This window comes from Lacerta agilis, chromosome Z (genome assembly GCF_009819535.1).
Source record: "Lacerta agilis isolate rLacAgi1 chromosome Z, rLacAgi1.pri, whole genome shotgun sequence".
Lineage (NCBI taxonomy): Eukaryota > Metazoa > Chordata > Lepidosauria > Squamata > Lacertidae > Lacerta > Lacerta agilis.
This window is the reverse complement of record NC_046331.1, coordinates 2,207,584-2,228,220: the sequence shown is the minus strand read 5'-3', so window position 1 is coordinate 2,228,220 and position 20,637 is coordinate 2,207,584. Positions and strand designations below refer to the sequence as shown.

At 47.7% G+C, this 20,637-nt stretch overlaps 1 protein-coding gene across 13 annotated transcripts in view; it reads right to left on the bottom strand.

Annotated features, from left to right (window-relative positions):
• The window catches only part of DNM1 (dynamin 1), a 141,792-nt gene extending 123,514 nt beyond the window's left edge, over window positions 1-18,278 (bottom strand). For 8 of the 13 annotated variants that reach the window (XM_033137362.1, XM_033137363.1, XM_033137355.1 and 5 more), the window contains exon 1: window positions 17,719-17,879. In XM_033137362.1, coding sequence (XP_032993253.1) covers window positions 17,719-17,879 — 161 coding nt within the window. Of the gene's footprint in view, window positions 1-17,718 lie in introns of all 13 variants that reach the window. The other 5 variants (XR_004425810.1, XR_004425809.1, XR_004425811.1 and 2 more) reach the window with 3 other exon arrangements.
• Between the last annotated feature and the right edge of the window lie 2,359 nt (window positions 18,279-20,637).

The following is a 20,637-nucleotide window of genomic DNA, read 5'->3' as shown; positions in this document are numbered from 1 at the left end:
AGTTTCACCTTTTAAGTTGAATTACTGAAAGAAATGAACCTTTCCACGATATTCTAATTTTTTGAGTTTCACCTGTATGGTCTTAACTGTGAAAAGCAGAGGAGGGGCACTACGGGTAGCTATGTGCATTATTTTGGTTGTGAATCATTAGCATTTCATTCCCCCCCGCCCCATGCTTCTGAACTGCTTCTACATTCCTATATGTTTGAGAGGGACTTTGCCAACTCAGATTAAAAAAAAGACTATTCTAAGCACGTGCAGTTTAAATCATAGCAGCATTATGGCTACAAGAATAAAGTGGAATTTGCTTCTGCTGTGCTAACACTAAATGCTTTTATTTTGCAGCAAGCGCTATTTTGTTGTGGGAAAATATATTTAATAATGATGATGATGATGATGATGATGATGATGATGAAATGAGCATCTGTAACCATGTACTTGACTGGCCAGCTGCCCTGACTATAGAATGGCTTTCAAAATAAGAAGAATGGGCCCTGGCATGCCCATGCCTCCTTAAATGCTGACTCAGGGCATGTTTGCTGCTGCCTGTACACTGAGAGATCACATGACATTGGCTACTTAATTAGCATTCATTCCGATTTGTTTCTGGGGAGGTTAGATGATGTCGCATCAAAGTGAGAATTGGCCTTATTTCACCATCACTATCCTTATCAGTCGCTGAAAGTCCAGTCTTTGGGAGAAGTGAGAGTGTTGCACAAGAGCTCCAAATCAGTTTTATTTTATTTTTTTAATAATTATTTTTATTGAAATTTTCAGTTATACATTTTCCACAATTAGAAATCCGCCATTAAAATAATACATTCATTGACTTCCCGTCTTCTCTTTCCATGGTTCTTTTAATTTTCCCATTATTACTGCATATTTTATTTCAACCATTTAGTTTCCCCTCCCCTTTTCATGTTCCCTCATCTTACTTTACACCAGGGGTCAGGAAACTTTTTCAGTAGAGGGCCGGTCCACTGTCCCTCAGACCTTGTGGGGGGCCAGACTATACTTTTTTGGGGGGGGGGGGATGAACAAATTCCTATGCCCCACAAATAACCCAGAGATGCATTTTAAATAAAAGCGCACATTCTACTCATATAAAAACACACTGATTCCAGGACCGTCCGCGGGCCAGATTTAGAAGGCAGTTGGGCTGGATCCGGCCCCCGGGCCTTAGTTTGCCTATCCATGCTTTATCCTGTTGAATTTACCTTAATCCTGCAAGTGTTTTCAATTGTTTACAATCACTTTCCAAATATTCCACACACACTAATGCATTCCTCTTTATAGACTCAGTCTTCTTGTTCTCTTATTCTGCCGGTTACTGCATATTCGTTTTAAGTTGCCATTCCTCCTCCTTGTACATGATTTCTCTATTCTTGGATTTCTTGCCAGCGAGGTCACGAGGAGCCAGAAAGTTCACTGATTGACTCACTAGGGAGCTGGGTTGCAATAATTGTAATAAGGCGAAATGATTGGCAGATGAAAGCATCCAAACTCTCCTCCAGAGTAAAGCTTTTTCTATCAACCAGACATTCTACAGATATGTAGATACAGACCAGAGGGAACAGCAGCAGCTGCAGGTAAGATAGCCTGACTCACCGGAAATCTTCTTGCCAAAGTCACTGTTCATGACCAAATCCATCCAGGAGGACCATCCACAAGGGAAACCTTCCAGATGAGTCATTAAGGGGGTTAGCCACACTTACTTTTTGCTCCATTCTTTCTTTCCAGGCTTAAAAGCTCTTTGTCCAAGCATCCCCCCCCCCTCCAAAAACCTGCTCATTATAGCTGAATCAGAATTCAGGTTTTCTGTGCATTGGCACTGAGCACTAAAGGGAGGGTTTTTGTGGGGAAAACTCTGCAGCAAAAAAAGGGCACCTGGCCATGGAGCTTTAAGTAGTGGACCATGCCTGTAAAGAGTGGGGGGGGCAGGTAAGTGTGGATAAGCCCCCAATTTGTTTACATGCATCAAACTATGTCTAACCAGAACCTTCCCCATTACATTGCTGGGGACTTCTCCTCTTGAAGCCCTTCCCCTGTGCACAAACACACGTACCTGGATTTTACCTGAAGGAGCGTCTCCACCCCTACCGTTCAGCCCGGACACTGAGGTCCAGTGCCGATGGCCTTCTGCCGCTTCCCTCCCTGTGAGAAGTGAGGTTACAGGGAACCAGGCAGAGGGCCTTCTCGGTAGTGGCACCCGCCCTGTGGAACACCCTCCCACCAGATGTCAAAGAGGAAACCAACTACCAGACTTTTAGGAGACATCTGAAAGCAGCCCTGTTTAGGGAAGCTTTTAATGTTTAATAGATTATTGTATTTTAACATTCTGTTGGAAGCCGCCCAGAGTGGCTGGGGAAACTCAGCCAGATGGGCGGGGTATAAATAAATTATTATTATTATTATTACCAGTACTACTACTACTCCTCTGTCCTATTTCATTCCCTCATTTTGACCACTTTTCATGAGTCATCACCATGTCAACTCACAAGACACCCTTTGGGTTATTTAAGGCCAGGTTTCAGCATTGCTCATCTCTCCCTGGGAAACCCCAAAAAAAGACTCTATCTAAAGACCCTCTCTACTCTTTCTCCCTCTCTGTATGCCCCAAGAACATCTCCATATTTGCCACTGGACTTCAAACCTTACACGTGGTGAAGGGTCTATGCTTGTGATCATGATTTGCTAAGTAAGATCAGAAATCACTTTGGGCATAGACTCCTGAGCTCAACACCTGGGCCCTTGGCTATTTTAACACAATCCACACAAACACCATTTCAGGAGCGCTTTAGCCAGCTTTACCTAAGAGAGGTAAATCTTTCCAGCTACAGTATATTCGTCTTCAGTGCCATTTCCCCCTTTCAGTTTAGAACCCCTGATTTCTTTAAGTTCTAAGTGTGCTTGTGTAAAATTACTATTTTTTATGTGTGCCCAGTGCTGTAGATGTATGCCACTGTGTTTTATAGTTCCATAAAGCATTAAAGGTAATTTTGATGAACGCCTTCATAAATTAAAAGAGGCCCACTTTTATTTCACTTGCAACAAAGAAGGAACATGACTATAAACACCAAAGACACACAGGAACCTGTGTAACAACACTTTTAAAACTGGCAGCTATTGAATTAATGTTTTCTTTTATTACTACTGATACAACTGGAAGTCGTTTGGGTTGTTATGGGAGGAACGGGGTGGGGGACTGTAACTGATTGTGTATTTGTTCTTAAACTCAGAAATAAATTTAAATAAATAAATAAATACCTTATTTCCCCATTTTTTTTTTGGACACATTCCTAACTTGGGAGGGTTCTAGATATACGCACAGAACAGCACTCGCTTTGACTCCATCTAGGGATCCTGTTGGGGGGTAGATCAGGCACGCCAACGGTTGAGGGGGGCCTCTGTGCTGGCACATCCCTTTGACAATGGCCAGGGTGCCTTCCAGGAAGGTGTGCTGGTGATCTCATAGGGATGCTCCAAAGTGTCTTGCAGAAGGGGGGGAGGAGGCAGCCTTGCTGAGGCAGCCTCAACTTTTTGGTGGCGGCAGCAAACTAACGTAAGTTGGCAAGTAGCAGGCGGTGGGTGGGGGATGGTGGGCCAAGTTGGCCTAGCTGGTTTGGGTGGGTAGGGGGGGCTTGTGGCACGCATGACGTCATGCACACGCGATGGACCCCCTCCAATGTTAGGCGCAACTCAGCGACTCTGGAGTGGACTGTGTTTTGGGGACCACATGGGTGGAAGTTGCACAACGGTCCCCAAATAAAGTTTGTCAGCCCCTGTGTTAACAGATGCACTGCCCTCTGGCCCTCCAGATCAGGGCCGGCCCACTCATGAGGCAAGGATTCACAATGGCAGCAAATCCTGATGTAGATATTTATTTCCCCGCACACCCTTGTTAGTGATGCAGTTCATCATTCACCCCTTCTTCCCTCAAGGGAAAATCTCAGGTGCCAAAATATATTGGGCTAGCCCTGGTCCACATGTTGCTGGATTACAACTCCCATCATTCCTGACCATTGGTTATGCTGGCTGGGGTTGCTGGGAGTCCTGCAACATCCGGAGGGCCACAGATGTTTCCCATCCTTGCCTTATATCCTGGCTTCAGACTTGCATTTGGGGTGCAGCTCCACATGATAACCTTGATTTCTGGTATTGGCTTGAAACGTTATCTCAGTGCATACCAACCTAGACCCTCCAGAATATACTTCATTTATAAATCACTTCTACAAAGCACCCTGAAGCAATTTTGCAGTGCAGTAAAAGCATGTAGGGATGCAGGCGGCGCTGTGGTCTAAACCACAGAGCATAGAGCTTGCCAATCAGAAGGTCGGCGGTTCGAATCCCCGCGACGGGGTGAGCTCCCGTTGCTCAGTCCCAGCTCCCGACAACCTAGCAGTTCGAAAGCACGCCCAAATTCAAGCAGATAAATAGGTACCGCTCTGGCGGGAAGGTAAACGGCGTTTCCGTGCACTGCTCTGGTTCGCCAGAAGCAGCTTAGTCATGCTGGCCACATGACCCAGAAGCTGTACGCCGACTCTCTTGGCAAATAAAGCGAGATGAGCACCGCAACCCCAGAGTCGTCCATGACTGGACCTAATGGTCAAGGGTCCCTTTACCGTTTAAAACATGTCATTTTTAAAACTTCGTTTATTAAAACTGCTATAACTGCACCCCCACTGTAGTTCCCTCATCCAGGGCAGTGCCTTGCTCCCGGGCTGGCCTTCAGGGGTGGCAGGGTGGCAGCAGCAGCAGCTGCTCCACTCCCAGGTCAGGCCAGCAGAAGTTGCCGAGAGGTGGCAACACTGCCCCTCTGCTGGCCCCACACAGCCTACAAAAGCAGTGTGGGGCCAATGCATGCAGGAGGCCCTCTTCAACAGAGCTCAGTGATCAGTTGGGTAGATAAGCTGCTTTCAGCCCTGGCCAGCACAGCTATGGTGGAGTAGTCAATACAGCTGTGCTGGCCAGGGGTTCAAGAGCGTTGTCTGAAACATCAGGAGGGCAATAGGCTGGCAAAGGCTACTGTGAGCCAAGGTAAAAATATATGTTTTTCAAAGGCCACATCTAAATTGAGCACCTAATCCTATGAAAACAGCACAATAAATTTGCTTTAAAGACACAGAAGCTGGGCAATTCCATACGTGAGTTTTTACACTGGCAGGAGGGAGGCTGACTCAGAGGTCCATCTGGTTTTGCTGCTTTAGTAAACTGATTTCTCTTTCCAAATTCTAGAAATGAGAGTGAGTGGGTTTGACTCTTGTCTGGAAATAAATTCTCTGCCCAACACAGCATGACAAATTCAGCCCCTGCAGCTAAGGGAATTAAGAGCTGCATCTTCTCCAGATCATTAACTTGCAGCATGGAGGATTTGCGATTTTCCTCAATCAAGGGCCTTATCCTGGCAAAAAGCACTGAGTCACCCATTTTGGTTCAAGGGTCAGGCCAAAGTACACCCTCCGCACTAAGTCAAGGCACATCATTAGCTGAGTTGCACAGCAACTGCTTTTTTTGCAGAGGGTCCTAAGTTCAGTTCCCAGCATCTCCAGGTAAGGCTGGGACTGTCCCTGGAGAGCTACTGCCCGTCAGTGTAGAACAGGGGTCCTCAAACTTTTTAAACAGGGGTCCGGTTCACTGTCCCTCAAACACATTTGGGGGCAGGACTATAGTTTTTTAAAAATGCGTATTTACATGGAAGTCACTCCCCTATTTTTTACTCAAGAGTATACCCATTGACAATTCATTCCAGCGGGCCTGCCCTCTGCGTAAAAGTTAAGTTGACATCACATCGCACCAGAGCACAACAACTCCTGGGTATGTGCGCACCATGCATCGGTCGCAACAATATTGTGGCAAGGTCTCTCTCTCTGTGTGTAATCGCCGGCTCCGTGCAAGTGCCACACAAATCTTATTGCAATGATCATCCTGACCATCTGCGGGCCGGATTGAGAAGGCGATTGGGCCACATCCGGAACACGGGCCTTAGGTTGTCTACCCCTGCCTTGAAGGCTCCACAGCGCATTCTGCCCTGGCTCGCCCTGCCCCATGGGTAGCTCAACCTGGGTGCAGGACAGGTGACCCACTCTAGGCACCCGAGCGGCTAGCCAGGCCACTGCACAAGATTACAGGACTCCAGCAGGAAGTTCTGGGACTTGATGGGCTTCTGGGTGAAAATGGTGATGAGCAAGGCTGCTTGTCCTTGAGCTCTGCAGTCTGATCTAGTTTTCATTTGTTTTGATTGGCAGTGAATCAGTGTGTCTGCCCCCAAAACAGTATTGAAAGTGGGATGAGCCCCTGATAGTATCATGAGCTCAAATCATCATGAATGCTCTTCTGAAGGGACCCTTTAAAGGTAAAGGTAAAGGGACCCCTGACCATTAGGTCCAGTCGCGGACAACTCTGGGGTTGCAGTGCTCATCTCACTTTACTGGCTGAGGGAGCCGGTGTACAGCTTCTGGGTTATGTGGCCAGCATGACTAAGCCACTTATGGCGAACCAGAGCAGTGCACGGAAATGCTGTTTAACTTCCCACCGGAGCGGTACCTATTTATCTACTTGCAGTTTGACGTGCTTTCGAACTGCTAGGTTGGCAGGAGCAGGGACCGAGCAACGGGAGCTCACCCTGTCGCGGGGATTCGAACCGCCGACCTTCTGATCGGCAAGCCCTAGGCTCTGTGGTTTAACCCACAGTGCCACCCGCGTCTTAAAGGACCCTTTAAAAGCAAACAGTAAAAGGACATTTCTGATCCAGAACTGTGTTTCCCATCTCCTTCCATTCCACTCAAATCAGGGGTGTCTCCATCCACATGCACCCCTAAAGCTGCTGATCAATAACTTCCACAAGCTCAACCCTTCTCTTTTAAAATTCCTCCCCCTCCCATTCAGTCCTTCTCCACCAGGCTGAGAGGCGGGCTTCAGTGTTCCTGAGATGAGGAGTGCCAGATGTCCTCCTTCCTCAGGTTCATCCCACGCTGCCAGTTAGTGGCCTTTATCACCATAATCTGGTGTTGCAAGCACCACACTGCGTCCTTAGCAAACTGGCACATGCACCCAGGAAGACACACACACACACACACACACACAACCCCAACACAAACACACCAGCTCTCCCTGGACATCTGCTATTATAAATATAGGCTTTGCATGGTTGAGTAATCCATTAACAGACCAGTAAGTGATACCAGGAGAATAATTAGGAGTGACTAGCGCTGGGTATCCACTCTACTCTAAAGAAGAAAAGGAGCTTCTGTGAAATACCTCACACAGATTTTAGAGTGGGTTGAAGTTCTGTCTCCCTATTATCTGATTTATTTTTCTTCTTCTTCTTCTTCTTCATTGCACCCTGCTTCATCTGCTTGCCAACCCCTCCACAAAAGACTTTACTTGCTGAATTGTAGGCTCAATCAAATCATCCCGGTTTTTCCTTCCGCGGCTCCATTTTGCACCCGCTTTCATCTTCACCCCCATGGCCCACGCCTCTTTCTTCTCCCACCTCCTTTCATGCAGCCCCCTTGAATGCAAATCACTCCCAACACAACCTCCGGCATCTACCTCCCACGCACTGGAACTCCGAAGCAGCCCTTCCACCTTCCACCCAGTTGTAAAGCTACCATCCCCTCCTATGGCCACCTGGAGCCCCTTTCATATCCCTGCTTTCTTCTTCACCCCATTGCCATGCCCCCTACTCCTTTTTGGGGAACCCCCTTTGCACTTCTCCATTTTCACTCTCACCCCCTTTCTCCTACCTATTTTCAACTCCTCCTTGCGCTAAAACCACCCCTTTCCCACGCCTCCCCACCCCTTATTCTGCATCCCTTCTACTTCTGCAAATATATATTATTATATATTTAAGATGAATAGGCTTTTAAGAGCAAGCCTGTCTTCAGAGAGAGTTCAGTGATGGATGATGCACATATATGAGTGTGTGCTGGTTAATAAAATGCCTGTTATATGTTACTACAGTGAATCTGGAACTTCATGTAGATTAGAAGATAGCACATGGTACCAGGAGAGAAATAATATATATATATATAAGGCAGCGGAGGAATGGAAGACAGAGAGGTTTGAGCAAAGCAGGGGCAGAAATGCACTGATAAGAAAAAAGCAGCAATTTTAAACAATATCGGATGTTTGACTGAAGAAGGAATGGGGAAAGACTGCGGGGGGAAAAGTGGTAGTTTTAAGCAACAGGACTGATTTGAGTGAAGCAAGCAGGCTGGGAACAAAGGAAAGAGAGTTGAGAAAGGCTGTGTTAGCTTTTTGGTGTTTGCTTCTGTATTGTACCCATTGCCACAATTTCTCCTTTTTTATATTTAAAAAAAAAAAATCAAAAAGGAGAAATAGTGGCAAAATGGGTACAATAAAGAAGCCGACATCGAACAACAACCCCTTAGCATTCCTCCCTTCCCAAGCCTCTTGGACCTTCCCCGTTGTTTTAAATCACCACTTTTCCATGCTCAGTTTTTCCTCCCTTCCTGCTCCGATGCCACAGCCGCTGCTTTTGTGCAACTTCCCTTTTGCTTCCCTACCCAGCCCTGACTTCATGGAAATCCGGGGTTGTGATGAGGCTACATGGTGACAGACTAGTGCAAATACAGTAGTGTAGAGAGATATCACATACACACAACCCTTTGCATTACATTGCGCTTGTGGGTTGGCAACAAAACAAAACAAAAGAGATGGCTTATATATTCAGCATAAAGCTTTTCTTGGACTGTAGCACTTCAGGAAAGCGAAAGAGCAGGCATCTGAATGCTTTCCTAGGCAATAGAGAGGGAAATAGAAAGGAAAATTTGGTTGGTTTATGATGATGATACTGCCATCAATGTGCATGGTGCTGTACAGTCCTAGTGGACTTGCAATCAAAACAACAACAAAGGACATCCTATTTAAGAAGCTTGCAAGCTTACAATATAAGACACAACACAACAGGAAAAACAGAACCGTGATGGAAGTGGGTGGGAAGCAAATTCTTAAAAGTTACATAGCAGTCCTTATAATGACCAGCTTGAATGGAAACAGTTCAAGGGCACGATGCACAGTTTGATGGAGCTGGGCTTTCAGCAGAGCTGATGAAATGAGTCCTGCCGATTCCCATCTCTCCCACTGAAGGTAGCCTGCTGGAATGACTGCTACCAGCTGACAGTTGTGGGAGAGGAGGCTCCTGATAAATCTGGCCTGTCAGCAGAGCTGAATTAGGGGTCTGAATTCCCTGTATGGTAGTTTTCTATACGCAAGCAGTTTTGCTTGTTTTTGCACAAGAGAGAAGACAGGCACTATGCTTGGTGAAGCCCAGGTACAGCTCTTTCCACTTGATTTTTTCCTGAATTGATAAGTTTTCCTTCAGTGGTCAGGTGTGCAGCTATAAATCTATACCCACTTTCCTCAGAGCAGGAAACAACAGTATTGGGTCAATTCTGGACGGTCGGTTTATTGCACATTCATCCTGACTGTGCATCCAGGCAAGCAAGCTATCAGGTTGGACACATGCTGCTTAACATCTACATGAAACTGCTGAGTGGGGTCTTCCAGAGTTTTGGAGGACGTTGTCAGCAATATGCTAAGGACACGCAGCTTTACTTGTCCTTTACATCTGCTGGTGAGGCAGTGGATGTGCTGGACCAGTGTCTTGCCTCGGTAATGGACTGGATGAGAGCCAACAAACTGAATCCAGATAATACTGAGGCACTCACTATTTGTAGGTGGTTCCCTAGACCGGCTGGGTGGGAGGTGGCCTGCTATTGATGGGGTTACACTCCCTCTGAAGGAGCAGGTATTTAGCTTGGGGGTCCTCCTGGATCCTCTGCTGTTGCTTGAAGCTCAGGTGGCCTCAGTAGCCCAAAGTGCCTTCCATCTGCTTTGGCTGGTGGCCCAGCTGTGCCCCTATCTTAGGAAACAGCCTAACTATTGTTGTCTATGCTCTGGCAACCTCAATGTTGGATTACTGCAATGCATTATACATACAGCTGCCTCTGAAGATGGTTTGGAAACTTCAGCTAGTGCAGAATTCAGTGGCCAAGTACTCACCAGGGCCAATTCAAACTGCTGGTTTTGACCTATACAACCTTAAACATCTCAGGACCACAATACCTCCATCATTGCCTCTCTCCATATGAACCTACCTAGACCCTGATACCATCTCATTCTTCGTGTGCCTCCTCCACAAGAGGTCCAGGAGATGGAAACACAAGAATGGGCGTTTTCTGAAGTGGCTCCCCTTTTGTGGAATGCTCTCCCCGGGGAGGCTCACCTGGAGCCTTCTTTACAGATATTTAGGCGCCAGATGAAAACATTTCTCTTCAACCAGGCATTCGGCTGGTTAACATTCTAGGGTCTTTTAAATGTGTTGTAGAAACAGAGATTATTGGTTTCTGTTTGTTATTTTTACTATGTATTTTGTGTTTTTAATATTTTAATTTTATGTAGTGAACTGCCCTGAGATCTACAGGTGTAGGGTAGTAAAAAAAAAAACTTAATGAATAAATGAAGCAGACCAAGGGGAGCTTGTGAGGAGATACATGGTCTTCTCCCTCAACCAATATGATTCAGCAGCTAAAAGGCTAGATGACCCTCGCTTGTTACGGACCTGCTGTGTCACCTTAGGCAAGTCACACCTGGATGCACTGAGGCAGATGTGTGGGGTACCTTTTTCAACCTGAGGGCCACTTTCACATCTAGGCAACCTTCCAAGGGCCACACACCAGTGATGAACTGAACGGCAAATGTAAATGTAATGTTTGTACAGTAGAGTTATTTATATGCACCCATCTAACCTCCACCCAGGCAGGGAAAAGGCATGTTCAGAGCTTAAGGCACGGGGAAAATGCTCGGGCCACATTCACACCATACATTTAGGATGCCACTGCAGACACTCATGGGAGGTGTAGCTTGTTAAGGATGCTGAAAATTGTGAAGTGACACCTATTCCCCTCCCATAGCTACAATTTTCCTGAGTGGTTTAACAATCCCTCTTCACAGGGAACCCTGGGAATTGGGAACAGGGACCTCCTGAGAAATCTCAGCACCCTGAACAAACAGCAGCTCCCAGAATCCTTTGGTGGAACCATGCCTGTTTAAAGTGGTGCTATTGGCACTCTAAATGTATGGTGTGAATGTGGCCAGACAGAGAGCCTTGGAGGATAGCAGTAAGGTGAGGGTGGCTGCTTTTGTTGTTGTTGTTGTTCAGTCGTTCAGTCGTGTCCGACTCTTCGTGACCCCATGGACCAGAGCACGCCAGGCACTCCTATCCATGCCAGGCACGCCTATCCACGCTGCTTACACATCACCAACAGAAAGGAAAAGCAGGTGTGTGGGACAGCAGCAGCTGCTGGCCACTCCTCCTGAGCCCCCTGGCCATTCCCCCTTATTGGAGGTCAGAGGGGTATGTTCCATGCATGGCCTGCCCTCCATCCCCTAAATAAGTGTTCATGGTGAGGTGGGAACCTTGGTTCTGAGCATGTTCTTGGGTGGGTGCTAAATGCATGCTCGGTGTTAAAAGGGATTGAGACCCATGCAAATCCTAATCAAGGAATTTCGTGAAATGCCTTTGGTGGCTGAGGCAAGACGTGCCACCAACACTCCCCCCCCCCAAAAAAAAGATCCAGACCCACCCCCTGGTGGGGTGGAAGCAGCATGCCACCCAAGGCAGGCTGCCTGACTGGTGCACCAGCTATGCTAGGGCAGCAAGCTAGCTTAGGGGCTGCAGGGCAGAACATACGACACACATTTCTAGCCAATTTCCACCCTTCAGAATTTTCTACCTGGGACAGCGGCCTCACTCTGCCTTGTGGTGGGGCCGGCCCTGCCCAGAAGCCTCATGGGGCGGATCTACACTCATGGTTTTTAACATTAAGGAAGGGTTTAGGAATGGTTTTGATAATGTAGATGGACACATGACATCCTACTTTTTAGTTCATAATGCATTATTACATTGTCTTTTCTAATTGCTTAATTTTTAATCGTTTTATGCTGCTATATTGGTGAAACACTGCCCATATGTCCCTATACAGCAGTGTTTTTCAACCACTGAGATGTTGCCTGGTGTGCCGTGGGAAAAATTGTTAAATTCAAGAGAATTACTTTATATATAGTCAATATAGGCACAGAGTTAAATTCTTTAACATTTTCTAATGGTGGTGTGCCTCGTGATTTTTTTCATGAAACAAGTGTGCCTTTGCCCAAAAAAGGTTGAAAAACACTGCTATACAGCATTTTAACTTATTTTACTGCATCAAAACTGTGAACCCCCTCCAGATTACAAAGGACAAGGAGGGGGAGGGAGGGAGGGAGGATTAAAATTTGACACCAGGTGTGATGGCCTGGGATTCGGACTCGGATGCTGAACGTGAGGGATCCCAGCCTGCACAGGATTCCCCGCCTCCAGAACCAGCTGAGCCAGGGCTAGGGCTTGAGCATGAAGGGTCCTCACCTGTGCTGGGTCCTCAGGTGCGGGCATCTGCTGAGTCTGCTCTGGCTCCTGATGGGATGGAAGACCCATTGCCTGCAGGTGCTCCACTCTCAGCCCCGTCAGGGGAAGCTGAGGCTGCCTCTGGGTCCGGTAACCCACCAGCCTCTCCTGAGCTGCGGAGGCTCAGGGCAGAGAGGCAAAGGGAACTAAGTTCCTGCAGGAGGAGTGCTCACCTCCAGGCCAGAAGGAGAGGCAAGTCACCGGAGGATCGGGGCCGCTCTGTGCCTCGGGACAGATAAAAGCCGGCCAGACCCTGCCCCAGGTTGCAGGAGCAACATTGTTGGTCGCTAGATCCTGCTAGTGTTCCTGCCTTGCTTCCCTGCCTGAGTTCCTGACCTGCCCTGGTTCCCTGCCTGCGTACTTGTTCCTGTTCCTGCCTGATTCCCTGCCCTGCTTCCAGCTTCGGCTACATCGGACTGTCTCTACAGTTAGCCTACGGACCATGGACCAGACTTGGACCTCGCCTCTCGAGTAACCTTCGGGACCAGCACACCAAAGGGCGGAACAGAGCAACCAGCAACCAGCAGCAGGGAGAGAAACAGCATTTTGGAAAATGGTGTCGCCAGGTATTGCTTACACCTGACAGAAAAAACCAAGGGAGAAAAATGCTTTAATTAGCAAGTGTGCCCTGGGTTGTTTTAGAACGACATATCTGATATCGTTCTAATAGGGGGATATAATGTTAAACAGAAGACAGGAGTGCCTGGCGTGCTCTGGTCCATGGGGTCATGAAGAGTCGGACACGACTAAATGACTAAACCAACAACAACAATGTTAAACAGGTCAGGGTAGATCCAGCCATGGTCTTGGGAGAACCAATCCCATTGTGGTTCCAGCTATAAAGTTCCCTGGTCTGCTTAACACCCTCATTTGGGGTCACTGGCTGCAGCCTGTAGGCTACAGCTTTCTGCTTGCTCCAGGCACCTTCCATCCTCAGTGGTGCAGTTAGGGACTTGTGAAGTGTGATACAGTGGTAGCGGCGCTAGCCGTAGACCTGGGAGACCAGGTCCCTAATCCCCACTCAGCCATGTAGTTCACTTGGCAAGAAACTCTCTCTCAGCCCAACATACCTTGCAGGGTAGTTGTGAGGGAAAATGGCAGTTGGATAATCGTGTGTCCACCTTGCGGGAGAATACGAGGCATTACCAGAAGTGGCGAGAAGGGTATGGCTGGGCTGATGTCCTTCATCTGGAAACCCAGCCAGATGGGTGGGGTATAAATAATAAATTATTATTATTATATTATTATTACTTCATCAACTATGAACAATTGACTGCTGTACACTTAGAACTGTAATGCAAGATATAGATTAGATTTATATGTGAGAGATATTATGATTTGAAATCATCGCTATAATGGCTTTGTGGTTGCAGGTTGTATTTTGTAGACCTTGTGACTGGTGTTTCTGTTTACTGTCACTGCTATCCTCATGAAAGAAAACAATATACATAAATACATAAAATGTGTGCACTTTGTGCTTGTTGGAGGAAAGGTGGGTTATAAATGGTTTTTGTTTTTTTAAAGGGACTTAAACCTCTTGGGATAAAATGTTGGGGGACCATTCCTGCTCATTCAGCTGAGGGCCCCAGACTTTTGCCTTCAAGCCTAACAGAACCACTTTCCATTGCTTAAAAAATGACCCCCGCTCTGCCAGGTCTGCAAATGGCAGACTAGAGGCCTTCATGAAAGAATTCTAAGAATTGCATAAAGAACAACAGTTTTAAAATCTGAAGGTTTCAGTGCATAGAGTCAATGTGTGTGTAAAGCACATACTGAAAGCCCAGCCTGAATGTCATGATTTCAGACTCGGAAGAGACTCGGTTATTCCCCTGCTACTCATCAGGTCAGCAGAAGGCCTGTGCATCCTTTTGACCCTGTCTGAAGCCAATCTACACAATGCTGTTTTGTACCTCCTTTTATTCAGGGTGTGTGCGTGCAACTGCAGCCCCAGACCATTCAGAAGCCAGTAATCAAAAGACACACTTCATCAGCAGGATTATAGAATGGTTTTGTAGGGTTTTTTTTAAACTATCAGACACAGCCAAGGGGGGGGGGGTGTTATCAAAACACAGCTGCCTGCTGCCATCTTCACAATTTATTGCTGTAATGTAAAACAACCTACCGGTATATAGTATTTTGAATGCAGTTGAGATAGGCTAAACGCACCACACTCCCCAACACAGTCTTCTAAGCCACTTAGCCATCTGACGGCATTTGATATCAGGAGATGACATCTTGGTCCCTTTCCCAATAATTTATCTGGAAGGATTTAACTTTTCCTCTGCCCTTGCACTCAACAGCTCTGCTTGGAACCCTTCGAGATCTAAATGAACTGCAGCACTGTGGATCTGCTGCCATGGAGACAACTGAAGGAAATCTAGTGAGGTCACATATCCCTGTAGGCTCTCTTGGAGAAGAGACCCATCAGAAGAGGACAAAATGCAGAAACCCATTCATTCACCTGCCCTCCATCCACCAGGCACTCAAGTAAACAACAGAAATATGAATGCATTGCTCATCTCATGGCCAAAGGATAGTTCCAGTCTGTCACTATTTTGGAGGTGGGATTCAAGCATGTATCAGCAAAATCCAGGTAGCATGATTCCCCCAAACCTGCTTCCCTAAAAGATTGGACTTTTTGCAATAAGGACATTTTTTTTAAATCAGGCCACATTACAGCTAACTAAAAAAAAAAAGGTCTAGCCAACTCCCCCACCCCACCCTAGCTGCAGGCCCCCATTTTTTTCCAGCTGATTTGATGACAACAATAATAATAGTCTTTGCGAGGTGGGGATTGATTGATTCCACCTCCTATCAACCTGGGCATGCAAACAAAAACCTCAGGACATTCCAAATGTGCACCCAGTGAAGGTTTTTCAATCCTATAATAAACAGCCCCCTTGGATGTCTGTTGTTTTAGGTTTTTGCTGTGGAAGCAGAGGTAGGGACATACAGCTTTGCAGCTTGGACTGTCTCTTAATAGTGCTGATCCTAAATGAAATTCAACAGCTCTCAGGTTGTTTCGGTCAAGAATGGAGCTGGAAGCGGCCATTTGAGATGCAAAGGTATCAGTGCTATTTTTAAAAACACACACAAACACAAACACACAAATTTTCATTGTGGACATGAAGAGAGGGAAGTGTGACACAAATATATTGTATAGAAAATTAAAATACGGCTTGTTTCCAAAAGCCCCTCTTCTCTCAGTGGGAATCACCAGGTACCAATCTTCTAGCCTTAGTGAAGTCTTCCCGATTGACAAGGATTAAAATAAGCATCAAAATGCTACCAGCCGGCTCATAAGTGTCCCGCAGGAACAGCCTTTGTGAGCCACCTTTCCTGATCGTCTGCTATTTGCAGAGGTTTCTGGAGGTTGGCTTGAAGGTCACATGAAAGGAAACCATCACCAGTATTTTACTACAAAAAGGGAGCACCCAAAATGCTGATTTTCCTTATCAAGGAGCAAACATTTCCATCTTCCCTCCTGGATCCTCAACATGGCATCACCTAAGATACACACAGAAGAGTAGTACCTAAGAGATGCTAAGCCATATTGCTTAGCTGGCCTAGTCAGTAACCACATCCCATCTTTTATCTATTGGGTAACTAGTTCCCTGTGAAACCAGGCAGATATGTGCAAGCAAAAGGTGTGCTGCATTCGATTACCCCCCCCCCCAGTCCTTCCTGGAATTTCACCTGGTGCAGGATTGTGTCCGAGGTGAGGCTTATAAACAGAGGAGGCAAATAGCTCCTAGAGGGAAGGTGCTTTTCTTAGCACATCTTGGCAGTGAATGTGTGGTGCATCACTAATACATTTCTTGACAAGGAGCGCATTTCATATGCGACCAGCAGAACTGTTACACTTGGCTCTTCTCTCCACCCCCTGCCCACCCCTATAAGCAGCCTCAGAAATTGCAATGTGGAAAAACGCACATTGATGCATAAATTGCATCATTTTGCAAGAGGGAGGGAGGGAGAGAATGGTGAATCCGAAGACAGAAAATCCAAAAAAAAAAAAAATGGCTAAGCTCCCTACCATGGTATTTCTTTACCATCTTGAGATTACATAACATAGAGAGGCTTTTGTCCGGGCTTTGAAAATCTCCAGAAGACTGGAGATGGCAAACACTCTCCTTGAAGCAACCTCCTCTTCCTTCCTATCTTCAGCCCCCCCCCCCTCACCGCAGCCCTGCAATTGCCCTCTGGCAACATAATGAAAAGGGGGGGGGGGGACGGGAGAGAGGAAGAAACAGAGGAAGAGACGGACTCTCCTCCCAGCAATTCTGCCTTCCTACATGGAGCTCCCCCCCCCCCGCCTCTCTAAATAAATAAATGATTTAGGATTAAAACCGTCAAATCTCCCCCTGCGCGGTGATTGCCTCCTTTCTCTCTTCCTCTTACAACTCTCCCCCCCCCGCACCCGAAATGGCTCCTTTTGTGCAGTAAATCACTCCAAGGAGCAGCGGAGGTGGCGGCGGCGGCGGGCGATGTTGTTATAACGCGCGCACCCCCCCCCCCCCGCCCTTCAAATTTTGTGCACACACTGATGCTGCTCACCTCCACCAGAGCCCTTCCCTTCAAATGCACACGGCAAAGCTTCTTTTCACTGAAACCGATCGCGATCTCTTTCTCAGGGCAGGGATTGCATTTCATACCCACCCAAACAGAAGGAGACAGACGTGTACACACACACACACAGACACACACACACACACACACACACAAAATTCATACATCTATGGATTTCCCCCTGGTTTTAGCGTATGTGAAATGCAAACGCGCCACTTGTGGAGGCTTGCCAGTAAACAGGGACATTATCTTATCCCTTCGGGGTGGGAGAAGGATGCGGAGCCTCCCATCATCCCCGACGAAGGTGATGGCTCGTGGAATGTCACCTGCCAATCACGGGGGCTTCCTGTTTTTCTGCAACATCCTCGGCGCGGAGGGCGCATCCGCAGTGCTGATGAATGGCGGCGTGAGAGGGGGGAGAGCTTTTCCCGCTCCCCCCATCGAAGGGAGCCAAAGCGGCTCCAGGTCCATCCCCTCCCCTTCCCTAGCCTCCGTTTCCCCGCTATTTCGGATTTCCACTGGGCAAGGGAGGCAGGAGGGGGACTTCCGCGCATTAAGCCGGATGTCTGCTCTGCACGAGCATCCACAGAAGCCCAGGACTAATTAAGTCGCGGACGCGGGGGGGGGGGGGGAGGTATAAAATAAAACAGATGGTTTTAAATAAATGCCACCAGCTGCCTTACCTTCCGACGAAATTTTCCAGGACGGAGCTCTTCCCGGCGCTCTGCCCCCCAACCACAGCGATCTGGGGCAGGTCCAGGTCGGCGTTCTGGCCGATGACAGCGAAGGCATCCTGGAGCTGGTTGACCAAGGGGATGAGATCCTCCATTCCTCGGTTCCCCATGGCTGCTGCACGCGGCGGGGAGAGATCTCACGTCTCCAGCGGCTTGCAAAGCGTCTCCCTCGGAGGGCTCTTTATTTTTATTTATTTTTTTGGGAGGGTGGGGGGCTCTCGTCTCAAAGGCTCGTCGACGGCTCGTCTTTGGCCCCCCAAGTCCTCATCGGTGCGTGTCTCTCTCTCTTTTTTTTTGCGCGCGCGCAGATGGGAGTCCTGCCCACCTTCCCAGCCCTGGGACTCGAGGTGCCCGAGGGGGCTGCTGCTGCGGCGCCCTCCCTTTCCTTTCTAGCAGCCCCGCACCCCCGCTCCGCCTAAATCAGGCTCCTCGCCGGGTCTCTGCAGCAGCGCTGCCTACCACGAATGAAGCTCCCTTTGGCCACCTGGTCCTAAGCCGGATCGAGAACGTACTTGCTCACAATCGCCGCAAGAGGGGGATCCGGAGCAGCCACTCGGCTCAGAGAGCTTCATGGGAGCTGTAGTTCTTTTCTTTCCTTTGGTTTCACTCTGTCTCCCCCCGTCCCCTTCCCCAATTCAAATTCAGTTCATATATTGGGGTGGGTGCGGAGGTGTCGCTGCTCTTCAGCTCCCGCCACCCTTGACCACTGCTGGTACGGGTGGCAGCTGGAGAAGCACAGATTCCCCCCCATCCTTTGCTGTAAGCAAGAAATAGAATCACAGAATTATAGATGTCAACACTTAGCTCCCTTTCTGATTATCAGGCTTCTTATAAATATGGATACATATACATATAGATCAGCATGTGCAATTTTTAATGCAAATATTTGTCCTTTTGTGAGGATGAGGCCTTTCCTGTTTTTCAGTGATGCGTAAGTAAAACAATGGACTCCGTAGGCCTACTCGATGAGGTTGGGAGCAGAACTGTAGATCAGTGAACTAAAAAAAGGAGCTAACTCAGCAAAGGTTGAGGGGAAATGGAGAGACTTGAATAGTCATTGGCAGTTCTCTTCCTTCTACCCGGTCCGTTGCTTCTTGCTGAACCCTTGCCTGCAGTTGGATCTTCTCTCCTCCCAAGTTGTCTGGCAGCCAAATGGATGCTCTCCTGGGAGCTCTGGGCTTTCTACAGGGTCACCTGCCACCTTCACTCATGAGGCCTGGAACACAGGGCTTGTTTTCTGGGGGATACTCAAGGGTACGCAGTACTGGCATCTCCCCCCACCCCCAAATGTTAAAAGTGGGGCGCTTACTGTAACAACTTCATAGTGAGTATAGGCACCTTCCTTTCCTTTTATTTAAAGCACTGGGGCTTGAGGTAGGTTCCTTGAAGGATCCAGGCAAGGTATTCCTGATATTTGACTTTTCAGTAAGCCTTTGGACTACTTGCATGCAAGTTTTCAGTTGGGGGAAGCAGCATTCTCTGCAGAGTCCCAGGCCTCTTCCTCTGAAGATATCTCCCCTGGACTGGGTTGGGAATAATACTGGCAGTTGCACCCAAATGTTCCCTCTTTCCTATGGAAGAAAGGAATCTCTGGAAGCAATGTGTACAAGAAATCAGGAATCGTCTGGCAGCTCTCCTGCACAACATCACCTATCCTTCTTTTGCCCCTTCCTCTCCTCCTCTCCTTTTCATTTTTGGAGTTAACCGTATATAACATGGGTAGGCAAACTAAGGCCCGGGGGCCGGATCCGGCCCAATCACCTTTTAAATCCGGCCCGCAGACAGACTGGGAATCAGCGTGTTTTTACATGAGTAGAACGTGTCCTTTTATTTAAAATGCACCTCTTGAGTTATTTGTGGGGCATAGGAATTCGTTCATTTCCCCCCCCCAAAAAAAAATATAGTCCGGCACCCCACAAGGTCTGAGGGACAGTGGACTGGCCCCCTGCTGAAAAATTTGCTGACCCCTGGTATATAACATCTGCACTGCCCTTTTCACTAACTATGGCCAAATCTGGACCACAGCTTGAGTTAATCATGGTTAGGAGAACATGTGGATGGAAATGTACAAGTGCACTGCAGTCTTCTCCAAACAAAAAGGGGAGGGGTGATTCACTTGAGAGAATGAGGAGGGGGAAATTGAGTGCACAGGCTCAATCTGGGTGCAGCAACAAGGAAACCTGAAAACAGTATCAGGAAGAATGTCCTCACCAGTGCTATTTTTCTAGAAAAAGAGGTGCCAGAACTCACCCTGAATGCTCCCCTTGTTCTCTTTTAATGGCAATGGTGCTCACCTGAGAGGTGGAAGAACTGAGTTCCAGTGAGTTCTGGCTGGGGGGAAAAGCCCTGGACTGGTCCTCATACAGCACGTAGCTGAACATTCACTCCCACAAGACCGAGTGATGGCCACCAACTTGGATGGCTTCAAAAGAGAATCATGCCAAACCCATGGAGGATAAGGCTCCAAATGGCTACTAGCCACAACCTGTGTTAACGCCACTGAAGGGGAAAGTATGCCTCTGAATAACAGTTACTGGGAATCACAAGAGGAGGGGAGAGCACTGCTGCAGTCATGTTTTGCTTGTGGTTTTCCCAGAGATTCCTGGCTGGCCAATGTGAGGAAAGGATGCAGGCCAACATGGACCTTTGGTCTGATGATGCAGGAGGTCTCTTGTGTTATCAACAGTAGTCTAATGACTTGCCTATTAATGTGCATGAGGCATTTTTATTGCTTTCTAAATTCTCAGAGAGGGAGAGGACTCAGGAACCTGTTAAATTACCTTAAAATGGCAGGAGGATCACCTCCACCTAGCATATCAGGGGTGGCCAACTCCCAAGAGACTGCGATCTACTCACAGAGTTAAAGAC